At 45.5% G+C, this 13,691-nt stretch overlaps 2 protein-coding genes across 5 annotated transcripts in view; one reads left to right on the forward strand and one right to left on the reverse strand.

Moving 5' to 3' along the window:
* Nucleotides 1–13,691, forward strand: part of LOC139223472 (peripheral plasma membrane protein CASK-like) — a 35,912-nt gene that overhangs the window by 13,439 nt on the left and 8,782 nt on the right. For both annotated transcript variants that reach the window (XM_070855376.1, XM_070855377.1), the window contains exons 4-15: nt 997–1,074; nt 1,201–1,273; nt 5,585–5,687; nt 5,829–6,004; nt 7,103–7,225; nt 7,579–7,662; nt 7,928–8,027; nt 10,828–10,949; nt 11,148–11,225; nt 11,347–11,427; nt 12,850–13,038; nt 13,496–13,574. In XM_070855376.1, coding sequence (XP_070711477.1) covers nt 997–1,074; nt 1,201–1,273; nt 5,585–5,687; nt 5,829–6,004; nt 7,103–7,225; nt 7,579–7,662; nt 7,928–8,027; nt 10,828–10,949; nt 11,148–11,225; nt 11,347–11,427; nt 12,850–13,038; nt 13,496–13,574 — 1,286 coding nt within the window. The remainder of the gene's footprint in view (nt 1–996; nt 1,075–1,200; nt 1,274–5,584; nt 5,688–5,828; nt 6,005–7,102; nt 7,226–7,578; nt 7,663–7,927; nt 8,028–10,827; nt 10,950–11,147; nt 11,226–11,346; nt 11,428–12,849; nt 13,039–13,495; nt 13,575–13,691) is intronic.
* LOC139223473 (probable G-protein coupled receptor 34) overlaps nt 1,930–13,691 on the reverse strand; it is a 70,225-nt gene continuing 58,463 nt past the window's right edge. The window contains exons 1-2 of one of the 3 annotated variants that reach the window (XM_070855379.1): nt 4,143–4,575; nt 1,930–3,638 (exon numbers count right to left, since the gene is read on the reverse strand). In XM_070855379.1, coding sequence (XP_070711480.1) covers nt 2,308–3,594 — 1,287 coding nt within the window. In that variant the 5' untranslated portion in view covers nt 3,595–3,638; nt 4,143–4,575 and the 3' untranslated portion in view covers nt 1,930–2,307. Of the gene's footprint in view, nt 3,639–4,071; nt 4,576–13,691 lie in introns of those variants that run through there. The other 2 variants (XM_070855380.1, XM_070855381.1) reach the window with 2 other exon arrangements.

Genomic DNA, 13,691 nt, shown 5'->3' on the forward strand with positions numbered 1-13,691 from the left:
GCGCACTCATACTGCACTTTCACCAGGGCAGGAAAGTCCTTACCACCAACGCTGCTGCTGACCTGTCCCACATACAACATCGACAGAAACCAGTGTATAAATGCTGTGTGGTTACTTAGTTGCTGTAAAATAAATAAATCTAACAGCCATACACTGAATTTAACAGCAGCAGGCAGATGTTTCCTGTGAGTAATTTCACACCCTAACACCAACACCGTCAGCCCCCTCATTTTAGCTTTTAATACGGATATATTAGGGGCCCAGACGGAACAAAAACTTTGCAAATATACGCAAAGGTCTTAAAGCCCACATATTAGGCATCAGTGTCATTTAGTTTTACAGTTATTTATATGCAGAAGATCCATGCCTGGGCAAAGAGGAATAAATAAAAAGATTATTATAGTATATGTTTTTCCCCATATCACCCAGCCCTGTTTTAGCCTGACCTCTTGTCTTTTCTAATAAAAATTGGTGTGCTGGAACAAAGGAAATTGATTGCGAATGATATTTATATGACAATTTGCAACGAAATCTGTCAGATTATGTGAGATTGCAGCCCTGCCTACTTACACAGTAATTCTGAGAATAACGTGTTGTTACCTAAAGCGTCGGTGTGAAACATAAAATCCACAGGAGACACTGCAGAGTGTGAGAACAGCTCTCTGCTCCTCGCCCACAGCCTTTGTTGTAAATATCATTTTCTTAATCAACTTGCCTGGTTAATTTGTTTCCTCTGTGTGGATTTCATGTTGGAAGTCTATATCCCATATCGTCATGAAAGCTGCACTGGAAAGCGCTACAATGAAAATATAGTGCCTCTGCGTTTATGCCAGTCATAAAATTGCACCGATGGTCGTAGATTGATGCTCTCTGTTTTTCAAACTACTTTGAGAGCTGGTAGTTCATCTGAATTCATGTGCAAACTGTTCTCTACAATCGGAAGAAACCTCATTTTGACTTGCCCTCATCTCCTCCTCTTTTCCTCACCCTCCTCAGTATGGACGGAGCAGACCTGTGTTTTGAAATAGTGAAGAGAGCCGACGCGGGGTTTGTGTACAGCGAAGCGGTGGCCAGGTAGGACACGCAGTCTGGGAACTGTGGGTGGAACATTTTAATATTAATAGATCTTGGAATAAACAACAGTTTGTGGATGTCCTAAATGATCTGTCCCTCGTCTGTCTCTGCTTCCCATCCGCTCAGCCACTACATGAGGCAGATTTTGGAGGCACTTCGGTACTGCCATGACAACAATGTGATTCATCGCGATGTAAAGGTGAGATCTCTCTTGTGTGCCAAAGACTAACACGCTGAAAGCACCAAACATGTTTGGGGTTACACCAGTTTACTAGGATGGTATCACAAAAAGGGAAATATAGATGCTGTGCAACACAGACTCACACGGCCTGTTATCTCTGTCTAAAGGTCAAACGCATCACAGTTTACCAGAAGACACTGTTATCTTCTTTTGAGCTTTATATTCAATTCTAGTTATTATGTGGCATGTTTTTAACCTCCAGGAAACCTGCCTAGTTTGCAAGGTGTGTGACACTGGGTGGTATCGCACATCTCATGCTGGTCCAGCGCTTTATGAGTTCTCATAGTCAGATTAGCATCGAGCAGCGGTCCCTGAATTAGGATTAGCCATCTAACAGGAGCAACACACACTACCAGACCAGATGGAGCGCTCCAGAGTGACGCCCTTGATCCACACACCAGCCGTTTGACAACACAGCCCTCAAAGGGATCTACGCAGCCTTGTCTTCAGTGTGAAACCAATAGCTGTGTGTGCTGACGACAATTCAGAGAGAATGTAGGAAGTAGGAAATTGGCAAGTGAACTGTTATTGACTAAAGATAGCTTTGTCTTTGTCTAGCCTGTGTGCTGTTGAAGTTTGAGGAAGTAAAACAACAGGTCTGCATTTTTGTCTTGCTATGCATCTCTTTTCTTCCAAATGCACAAGATTTTATTGATAGTAAAAATGTGTTACATACACTCAACATGTTTGCACTGTCTGATGGGGAAATTCACATTCACTGCATTCTTAGAAAAGCAGCTGTCATTGACGTGCACTTCCTCAGACATTTCTTTACTTTCAGTCTGTCATTCAGCTGTTAAACTCATTTTAAGTCTTCGGTCCCACGAGACACAGGTGCCCAGAAGCAAACACCCAGAATAGCTCAGTAGTAGCGAAAAACATTTTTTCAACAGGAGAAGTGTGTGTGTAAAGAAATGCTTTGCTCAGTTTTACAGAGAAGTGACCCACCAGTCCGGCCCGTGCTACAAATGTCACACATTTATGTCTTGTGCTCAATGTTGGCCAGCTGGCGGAAGCATGGTCAGTCCTGTGTGGCGGAGGGTGGAGTTGATGACACACATGCTTGCTCTGGGGGTGCTCAGGTCAGGGTTAGGTAAAGCCATAGGCATAGATGGACGCCTGAACTCCATCGTCGAGCTGTTGGATGTCGCGTCATTTAGGAAGAGAAGCCTGTTGCCAAGTCGGTGTCCAAGTGCTTGGAGGGCGGCTTTGCGCACAGAGCCAGATAACAGAAAGTACATGACGGGATCCAGACAGCTGTTGAAGGCGGATAATAACAGCATCACCTCATTGGTACGATCCACCAGTTGCAAGTAGTCACAAGACACCGTGTCGCTGAGCTGGGAGAGGATGTAGACGGGGCGAAAGGCGTGGTAGGGTCCGAAGCAGACGGTGAACAGGAAGAGGACAAAGAAGGACTTCTTGGCAGTCCGTTGGTATCTCGTTGCATTGGGAAGGTCTGGTTTGTCCCGTGACACCCTCAGCAGCTGGGAAGCGATCTTGGAGTAGGAGACCACCAGCATGATGAAGACTAGCCAGAAAAACAACACCAGCAGCCCGTTGAAGTAGGCTTTCCCTTTGGCTTTGCTGCTACGTGGCCTGTACTGGAAGCATTTGTCCCCGTCCTCCCTGTCCTCTGCTGTGGCAATCATGGGCACCAGCGCCACCAGTGACAGGCCCCACAGAGCCCCGCACGCCACCAGGCTGCACGGATGGCTGCGCCCCCACAGCGTTATCCTCATTCCTCGCCGTGCTCTGCCTTTCCCCTTTAACCTCAGCAATCTGTCCAAGCTGATGAGGCCCAGTAACATAATACTAATGTACATGTTCATGTAAAAGAGATTTCCCACCAACTTGCAGGCCACAGATCCCAGTGCCCACTTGTTTCCATTGACATGGTAGAAAACCCTGAAGGGCAGACACGTCAGGAGGACCAGATCCGCCACGGCACAGTTGATCAGCAACACCCGCACAGAGTTCCGGCTTGTGTGGAGGAAAAGGAAGACCCACAGGGCGAAGAGGTTGCCGACGAGCCCAAAGAGGAAGAACAGGGAGTACATGACTGCCAGCGGCAAACGGAGGGCCTTGTCATCAAATGAACACGCAGTCTGGTTTTGGAAATCGACTGAAGAGGTGCAGATGGAGGAGGGAGGGGGGAGAGAAGTGGCAGCGAAGGGCGACATCGAACTAGGGAGGTAGGAAGCAAAGGTAGGATGAGAAGAGTTGGACAGAGCAGACGCAGAGGAGAGGAAAGAAGAGGCAGAGGAGAAGGTGTTCATCGTGTCTGAGGTGGGACGACTTCAGGGCTCTTAATCATCAGGCTCTGAGAAAGGGGGGAAAAAAGAAGAGTTCAGTGTGTCTCTGAATGAATACAAACAAGCATCAGCTAAAAGGTTTCTCTCAGTCCCTAGAAAACTGCAGTGACGTATTTAATGAGTAATGCACTGACAAGTGAGTCATATGTGGGTTGCACTGGTAAAGGTCACACATGTAATACTCAGTGAAAGGAAATTATAGTAATTTATGTAATACCATGAAAAAGCTACAGCACCTGACAAAAGAGGAGCTCCAGGAGCTGTGTACTGAATACTCTGGTAAATGTACAAAAATGTGCCTGTGAAAAACACGACTCTCTGCTCTCTGAACTTTGTAGATGTAGTGTTGGACTGGTGGGAACTGGAGTCATGACCAATTGAAACTGTCATGCCCGTTTAACACACAAATTCCAGCTCTGCGATGAAGCCGAGGACACTCACTGCCGCTCACACACGGACGCTCGCTCTCTGACTGCTCCACACAGGTGTTTGGATTAAGGCAGAACACTCACCATCAGCAGTCCTCGTGCAGGAGAAGGAGCACAGCTGCAGTTAAAATGTGTGGGAATGTGCACAGAGATGTAAGCGCATAGCGGTCCACTGGGTTTTTATTCTCCATCAAGCTCTAACTTGTTGGAAAACTGGAGTTACATTAATGATAAGATGTAACACAACTACAGTCCTTGTCCGTGACACTTCTCTTCTGCTGGCTTCACCTTTCTCTTCAGTCTCCGGATGAGTCATAAATCCAGCAGACTCCTCTGTTTTTCACATCCCGTCCCCCTCTCTCTATTCTCAGCTTCTTTCAGTCTTTGTCAGCACTGGTCCTCGTCCTCCCCTCCTCCTGATGAAAAGCTTTTTCTTGCCCTCTCCGCTTTCTGGTGCTCGCAGACGTGACTGCTGAGTCTGCCGCTCTTCTTGCCTCTGCCTCTTGTTTTCTCTCTCTCCCCCCTCTCGCTGCATCTCTCTGATCTCGCACCGCCTCAGTCAACATTCTCCCCGCCCCTCAACCCCCCCTACACACACACACATTACCAGATGTGCAAAATCATGAAGACAGGAAATGAGCCCACCACCAGCCTACACCCTGTTCTTTAACTTCATCTGTCACGTAACTCTCCTCAGTGCTGCACTCCTTTCACAATAAAAGCTCCTTGCACTTAAAGTGTAATAGAATGACTGCAAGTAATTGAATATTTGCAACTGTTTGTTCAAATAATCTGATATTAAATAAAATATCTGAAAACTCTGTTTTCCAAACGAATGCTGTCCTGTAAAATGGTGTACTTGCTACCTGCCTCCTCCTGCAGTATTAATCCTACACAAATAGGACTCAAGTGTGAAAACCTGGCAGACGTATTCTCATTTAAGTGCAAATATAGTGAAACAAAAGGGGCATACATTACCATACGCTTTATATAATGGACCATAGCATACACACTGCTGCTGGTCCATCCTGCTCATTTTTATAATTCATTTTGACAGCACTGCCACTAACGCAAGGGATTGTAATATGCAGAACAACAACAATTCTCTTCCACTGTATGTTGTAAATAGCATCATAAGTTGAGGTTCTCTCACTCTCACTCTCACTCTCACACATCTCACTTTTCACATGCCTTATGCACCGACCCATTCCAGGGGCAGGAACGGTTTCCTGTCTGATCAGAAGAAATTGTGGTCATAGTTGCACAAATGATCTTGTCATCATGAAACTGAGCAGTGAGACATATGGGATCTTGCACTTTTGCACAGAAAGAGCAAAGCAATGCTCTGCACAGTGTCGGTAAAAAGAATTAGTCATAACCACATTAGTTAGTTGTTAGATTTTGTGCAGTACCTCTCACTGAGTGAACATAACTGAAGGTCCCACTAGAATAATTCCTGAAATATATGGACCATAGATCTGCTGTTCAACCTTTTCATCTGCTGTTTCTCTGTTATTCCTCCATAGCCTCACTGTGTGCTGTTGGCCTCAAAGGAGAACTCTGCTCCAGTCAAACTGGGAGGTTTTGGAGTGGCAATACAGCTGGGAGAGTCTGGTTTAGTGGCTGGAGGTACAGTAGGACGTTTTTCATTTATGCCTCTATATGCATAGCCTGTGTATTGTCATGTCAATGTGCGCTTTTAACACCAGCTATCTTCTCACCAGGCTTCCATTTCTCATTAACACTTAAAACTCTGCCTGCCCTCTTCAGGTCGCGTTGGTACTCCCCACTTCATGGCCCCAGAGGTAGTCAAGAGAGAGCCGTACGGCAAGCCGGTGGATGTGTGGGGGTGTGGAGTCATCCTCTTCATCCTCCTGTCTGGCTGCCTTCCCTTCTACGGCACCAAGGAGCGTCTGTTTGAGGCCATCATTAAGGGGAAATACAAGGTGAGGTAGGAGCGGATGGGCCAGATACCATCCCAGTGTGCCAGTGTACACGCTCCGTATGTTCATCAGTGCACCAGAGCTGGTCCCTTTAGCTGCAGCTGGGTACAAGTGAGCTGCTCTTTGTCACTGTGCTGCAATGTGTGTCAGGGCTGGACTGGACTAAGTGTGAGCTACATCACTTCAGAACCAGCAGGGTGTGGTGTTAGGTGTCGACACTTTCTCATTCATATAAGTTTGACATTTGTTCTGTAAAGGTGAGACATGGCACTGAATCACCTTGGTCAGATCTTGGCATCTCTGAAGGGCCATCCACACCAGGAAAGATGTCTGTAACGATGGCAATAAGGATGTGAGCATCCACACTGAGCACATTCTGTTAACGGCAGGCGCTGTGTGCTCCAGCTGTGGGAGCAGCTTCGGAAAATGGATAGTGATGTCTTGTTACTGATTCCAAGGGTGTATGTATGCCGTCGTCTTCTCCATCCGCTGGAGTCGGAAGGATTTTTCAAATGATATATTGATAGTTATAGATTATAGTATAGTTCTAGTTCTGTCTGGTGTTAAGCATCAGTCCCAGATCTTTGTGGCCAAAGTCACTGTACAAAAAAATCCGTACAATCAGACATGATTCAATACAGGACTAAATAATTAATGTCTGTTCTGAGCTGTTTTGCCATACCCACTGCTCATTTGGTTCTGTGAGTGCATCAGGTAGGTCATTGTTCCTTCCCTCTCAGCTCTAAGGAAGCCAGCCAGTCAGTCAGTCAGTGAATAAACTGACATTGTCAGCACATAGATAAGGGGTTAAGTCTTCTCATTTTTCTGTTTTCAACTAAGTGTGTGAATTTCCTGCTCAGTGCACTAATCTGCTAAATCTCTAGATTTCATTTTACACAATAAAATCAGTAAATATCTATAAATCTTCCATCAGTGCAGCTTGGCTTTACAGTAACATTATAGACAGTGATATTCTAAATAAGGATGTATTGTAATTGTTTTATTTTCCTTTCCAACCCTCATTATCACCAGTGGCTACAGTGATCTTGGCTGCCAACGTTCTACATGCTTCTAAAGGTGTTTGTGTGTGTCTGTGTCCAGATGAACCCGCGCCAGTGGGCCCACATCTCCGAGAGCGCCAAGGACCTGGTCAGACGCATGCTGATGCTGGACCCTGCTGAGAGAATCACTGTCTACGAGGCCCTGAACCACCCCTGGCTGAAGGCAAGCTCACACAGACACACACTCACAAATACACACAACTGCTACTAATACATGTACTACAAGGTAGGAGCTCTCGCCGCACGTTTCCAATTTTAGCGGGTTATTATCCTTGAACTTCAACTTGATGTGGACATTTGTTGATTTAATGAAATAATCTCTGGTAGCTCAGTCACCTTTAACTGATGCTGACTCAAGAACACTTCCTTCTGCGTGGAACCACAGCTCTGCTTTCATATCCGTTCTGTGACTGCTCTATTGCTGGTTTGTGAAGCCCAAGGACACTTACTTATGTCTTTTAATTGCACTTATGGTTCCTCCATATGCTATCTGTGTGTGTGTGTGTGTGTGTGTAGGAGAGGGACAGGTATGCCTACAAGATCCACCTGCCTGAAACGGTGGAGCAGCTGAGGAAGTTCAACGCCAGGAGGAAGCTGAAGGTCAGCACCGTGCTGATGTTAAACTCACATCTACAGGAATTGAACAGGAATATATTCAACATGAGAGGAGGTGTCACCTTCTCCACAGCGTGTAGCTGTTTCTGAGAACTGACCCAGATTAATTTCTAGTCAATTTTTTATAGATTCTCTGCAGGCCTGTCCTTTTCAGGCCTCAGACAGACACATGAAATGATTGTATCTACATCCTGCAACACGGGGCTCTGGCCTTAAGTAAAAGCTGACTTGTCCCTACTCTGTATCCCAGGGTGCAGTGCTGGCTGCCGTCTCCAGCCACAAGTTTAATTCGTACTACGGTGACCCCCCCGAGGAGCTCCATGACTTTTCAGACGACCCCACCTCCTCAGGTAAACCGCACAACAGAGCACTGGCCTGGTGTAGGTAGGTCTGGTTCTTTCCAAGCATAATATTTAACAGACATTTAGTTTGTGCAGGTTACACTGAATTGTTAATTAATGTAAACTACAGATCTACCTGTACATTTAGCTCTCCACTGATGTGTCATGCAAGATCAAAGATGAATCTCACCAGCATGCATCTGCACTAAAGACCACATTCACTTTTCTTGCCCGGTTTCTAGTCTCAAAGTTTCTATTTTACTGTTTAGATCGCCAGCTGTCTGTGTAGAACTTCCTCTGTGTGGACGGACACAGATGTTGCCACACAGCCTCACTTCCCTGTCTCAGCCACTGGCTTTCACTTCCTCTGATGAACACACTGCCTTCCAATAATTATCAGCAAACAGAAACCGCTGGCGCTGTTGTCATAAACAGTAGAAAATGAGCAGCGTGTTACATCATCACCTAACGAAGCAGTGCAGTGAGCTAAGCTCCTCTCGTTCTCTGCTCAGGTTCAGATGTAGCTGCCGCAGCCAGATACTCTTGTGCCACGAGTGCGTCCTTTCTGCTGAGGCTGGCAGTCTGCTGCAGTCATGCTTCCTGGAGACGGGCTTATTTTTGCCCCTGCAGACATCCAGACATGTTGCCGGCCGACACTTGTGCAGCAGAGTAGATGCTAGCAGCAGCCTGACAGTTTATTCATAGACGTGGCTGCTTTTGCTGATTTCCTCTCTCTGTTGGTGCTCTTTCCTCTATTTCTCCTCTGCTTCCCTATCGGCCTTCATGCTTCCTCACAAAGCCGGGACTCTGACTCTCTCTTGTCTGCCTTCTTTATATTTCTTTTTCTCTCACTGAGGTGTAAAACTCTACATCCATAGTTGCTGTAAACCCCCTCTAATCTCAGCCTCTCTTTCTTTGGTGTTGTTTTTCTTCTGCTGTGCTGTCTGTAGGACTGCTAGCTGCTGAAAGTACGTATCCCGCTCCCCACCCATAGAATCTTGGTGTGATATCATGACATCATCATCATCATCATCATAATCATCATCATACACCTTTTTTTCCTTCCTAATCCTCCAAAATGGCTTCCTCTGGTGTCCCCCTCTGTCTTCTCTCCTGTAAATCCATCTGGTTTGAGTGTGCTTTACTCCAAATGCTGCTTCTTGACTTGTTAAGATGACGTTCTGTATACATGCACGTCATTATTCTAATTACTGGGATCAACAGATCGACAAAATATTCAGATTGTTAAACAAACAAAACAAGAAACAAAGGCGAGGAGGCTTAGATGCTTACGTGCTTTTGTGCCCCGACCAACACGGGGATTTTCTCTCCTCGCCAGGTTTCTTCAGTACGACACTCAGCAGAGTGCCAATCAGATGTTACGTTAAATGCTGAGAGTCTCCAAGAAAGTCTTTTTGGCCATTTGTTGATTAATTACCATAGAGTGGGAGAGGAGCAGTCATTTTAAGTGACAATATCATTTATTTTCATTAATGTCCTCCAGGAATAGTGAGCATTTTGTATTTCACAAGCTTTAAGTGATTAAGCACTTATTGATCTGTACATGGCTGAAAATCATTTATGGAGATGGGTTCAAATTAGGATCCCTAACTGGAGTAGTATGATGCATGTAAACAGGCCTAGAACAAGGTTTTTCCAATGTTATTAATGGCTTAAGTAGCAGGTTTTCTCCTCTGCTGTGTCTCTTTCACGCCTCACAGTAACAGTTTTTAGAATTGTCATTACTAGCCCAGAGTTCAACATGTTTGCAATTGAGATTATTTTCTCCATCTCCATCAGTCATCTGTTATTCCAGGGCTCCCGTCTACACTTTTCTTGTTAACCGGAATCAGACAGAGCTCATCCATGACCGTGTTTAACAGTTGGGGTCGTTCAGGATTATAAAGTTTCAAGGATGGAGTCTCTAGTTTGAACATATGAAATATGTATGAACTCATTTGGGAGAGATGGAGCTCATTTCCTGGTCTGGCTGCGGAGGCCTTGGAAATCTCTGATTATAGTCATGTAATATCTCCCCTACCACTTATGAATTCTGTGCTGATTTAAGGATCGACTTGCACCTTCAAATGAATCAGAGAGTCAAAGCTCATCTCGAAATGACTTGCAGAGCAAAGCTCATGCCAGGGAGAGGAAAATGTAGTCTGACCACGCTGCACTGTCTGTCATCTGAACATGTCACTTCTCCTCCGACTCCTCATCAACAAGGAGCTCGTTCACTATGTAGGCTACTTGTATTTTTGATGCCTTGTAAATTCTTTGTTATTATATACAGTACATGTCATTTTACACTGTTGGCCTTTCTAAAAAAAAAATGGCAAATCCGATTTGAAATCTGTCTTTAGCCTTTCCTCTGCATAGTTTAGCATTTTTGTATGTTTCTACTTAGCCTTTTTCTTGGGTGTACTGCTCCTAACCCATCATCCACACTGTGACTTTCTGAAGTGACTTTCTTCTGATGTTGTATTGATGCCATGTACCGCTGTTTCTCTGGTTTTGCTGCATGTGTGGGCGATGCAGCAGGTACTTGGGGTTAAATAGTTCTGAGTGTTTGTGTGTTTTCTGTCGTGACGTCTGTCGTTTGTCTTTTTTTGGTGTTATTGTTGGCATTTCTTGTTTTTTGCCTGTTTGTGAATGTGTATCAGGTAGTGTGTTTGTGGATCTGTCTGTCATGTTCAGTGTTTGCATTTTGTGTTGAGTGTTTGCAGGGACTGCCTGGTGTAGTTGAATGTATCTGTGCATGCGATTCAGCCTATATTTGAGTGTATAACCCGTGCGTGCATGTGTGCAGGGGCAGTGTCACAGGTTTTGGACAGTCTAGAGGAGATTCACGCATTGACGGACTGCAGTGAGAAAGACATGGACTTCCTCCACAGCGTCTTCCAGGATCAGCACCTCCACACCCTGTTAGATGTGAGTAAACCACAATACCACGAGCTCTTCCTCTGTAATACCAAGATTGGCCGGTAGGTGTCATTACAAGCCAAAAGTCCCTCACTACTGCTGTTTGGGTTTTTCATCTTTTGGTTGAGGTAAAACTGTGCTGCTTCAGTTGTCTCAGGCATTATCAGTGTGTCTAATTGTTGTGTGTTACACTGTGTGTCGTTTCAGCTTTATGACAAAATCAACACCAGGTCGTCCCCTCAGATCAGAAATCCTCCAAGCGATGGAGTGCAGAGAGCCAAAGAAGTGAGGACCTCACCGCTCATGTTCACTACATAAAGCATTCTCAAATGTGACTTTAAAAGCACTTAGTCTGATGTTCAGTAATGTGAAAAGTCCCCGTCTGTGTTATTTACCATGAACCTAGGTACTGGAAACCATCTCGTGTTACCCAGAGAACATGGAGGCCAAAGAGCTCAGGAGGATCCTTACACAGCCACACTTTATGGTGAGATATCTCACACACACAAACACAGCAACACGTATATTTGTCATGTAGAGCTGTTTATTGGTGTGTGAGATCACAACCTAATGTGTCAGAAGTAGGGTTCTTTTGACAATCCTCGTAACTCCCCCGGTCGCAAAGCTGCTTAGCACCTGAGCTGGTGGAGCCCTCGGGCAGGGATAGACACATGCAGGGAAACAGAACAGGGGCAGACGCACTGGAGCGGTGGACCACAGGAAAATGCGCTGAAGGGCTGCAGCCGGTAGCTTCTGCGCCAACAGTCAGTACCACGACTGTTAACAAAGTGTTGCAGCTGAGGCAGACCTGACACAAGGAGAGGACATGGAAACTGAAAAGTGAGGCAGAGGTGGTGGATTTCATGTTCAGGTATAACACTGTCGGAATCTGTGATTGTCATATCAAAAGGAGCGGAGCTTGTTTTGTGGCTGCAGTTTTCACATCAGTTACATGTTAATAAAATGCTATAAAAGCAAAAGTATTATTTAGTGGAGAACTGGACTTTTACTGTATGGAAGCTGGTCTGTATTCTTGTGAAGACACTGACATTTATTTAGTTAGAAGCCCCAGAGACCGACTGCTGATTCAGTCTGTGACACTTAGTGGAGCTGTCACGCCTCAGGTTTGGTTCAATCCAATTAGTGTGTCTTGCTCTCTGACCTGACTGAACAGTGCTGCCAGCTGAATGGGTGTGAAGGGCTTTTGTGTGGTAGCATATGTGAAGAAAGTTGAAGTCCTTCCCTGTGTGGTCAGACTTTATTTAAGAGGCAGTCATCCAAGGACATGCTTTGTTCCTGTTAATTATGAACTCGGTGTGCAGTCAAAGTCGAGCACTTGTTGGAATCCATTGTTGGTGCCTTTGTAAACCTATTTTCTAACAGCTGTTTTTCTGTGCCACACTAATGTTCACCATGTCAAAAGCCTTCAGTGGCAGCTGTTTCAGCTCTCTGAGTGTCATGCAGCATCAGTGAACATGTTGCTCTGGTGAGCATTTGTAAAAACCCAGTGTGTGTCAGTGACATGATTAGTGCCCAAAGAGGATTAGTGTAAGCCACACTCTTGCTAATGGTGGAGCTGTTCACTCACATATACACAGTGATGCTGTGTGTACGTCCACATGCACCTGGGATTTGGTAGCATGTGTTTTACTTATTAGATATTCACACAGACGTGTTTTCTTCTCCATTTTTTTCAAGGCTGGGTCTGTCAATTTCTCTGGGCTTTACTACCACACACAGCAATTATCTGCTTTGCTTGAGGGTGCCACACACTTTGTCCTGTGTGTGTGTGTGTGTGTGTGCAGCGTTACATTGATTCTCATTGTGTTAATGGGCTTCACCTGCCTGTAGAAAAAAAACAGGGATGTCCATGAGAGTGAACACTGATGACTGTGTGTGTACACTCCAGGCTCTGCTGCAGACCCACGATGTGGTGGCCCATGAGGTCTACAGTGACGATGCTCTGAGGGTGACCCCCCCACCCACTTCACCTTACCTGAACGGCGACTCCCCAGACAGCACCAACGGAGACATGGATCTAGAGAACGTCACCAGGGTTCGCCTGGTCCAGTTTCAGAAGAACACCGATGAGCCCATGGTGTGTATACAGAAACAGAGACACACATGTCATGACAGTTGCTACTTGACCATATATATAAAAATAGTGTAGGCCGTTGGTGGCCCAGGGTTAACTTAGTCACCGGGACAATTTCACAGTAAAATATTTTATTTGTTGTGAAGCAAGAAGAAACCTTTTGCATTAGCATATGCAGCGTCACTCTCACAGAAAAGGAAAACGGTGAGACTGATATCTGGTCGACGAAAGTAACAGAAACACACATGTGAAACCACACTGCAAACCTCAGTGATGCTAAACTGACACCACACTTTGAGCACGCTCTGTCCTGCGGCCATGTAGGACAGGAATAATGCATCAGGGTGCAGCTTCAACCGTGGCTCAGCATGCTGAAGTGGGACTGTACTGTAGATAGAGTTTGTAGCAGGGGGTTTGGTCACCGCTGTAATCTCTGACCCTCTCTGTCTGTCTCTTCTAGGGCATCACTCTGAAAATGAATGACCTCAACCACTGTATTGTAGCCCGGATCATGCATGGTGGAATGATTCATCGACAGGGTATGCATCCATGGAACAGTACGATTTGCAGAGGCACATTCAGCCGTTCATTTTGTGGAGCAGAGATTTTCTCTCAAATAAGAGTAATTATAGAGATGATAAAGTAAGTGGAGAGAT

This window comes from Pempheris klunzingeri, chromosome 24 (assembly GCF_042242105.1).
Source record: "Pempheris klunzingeri isolate RE-2024b chromosome 24, fPemKlu1.hap1, whole genome shotgun sequence".
NCBI lineage: Eukaryota > Metazoa > Chordata > Actinopteri > Acropomatiformes > Pempheridae > Pempheris > Pempheris klunzingeri.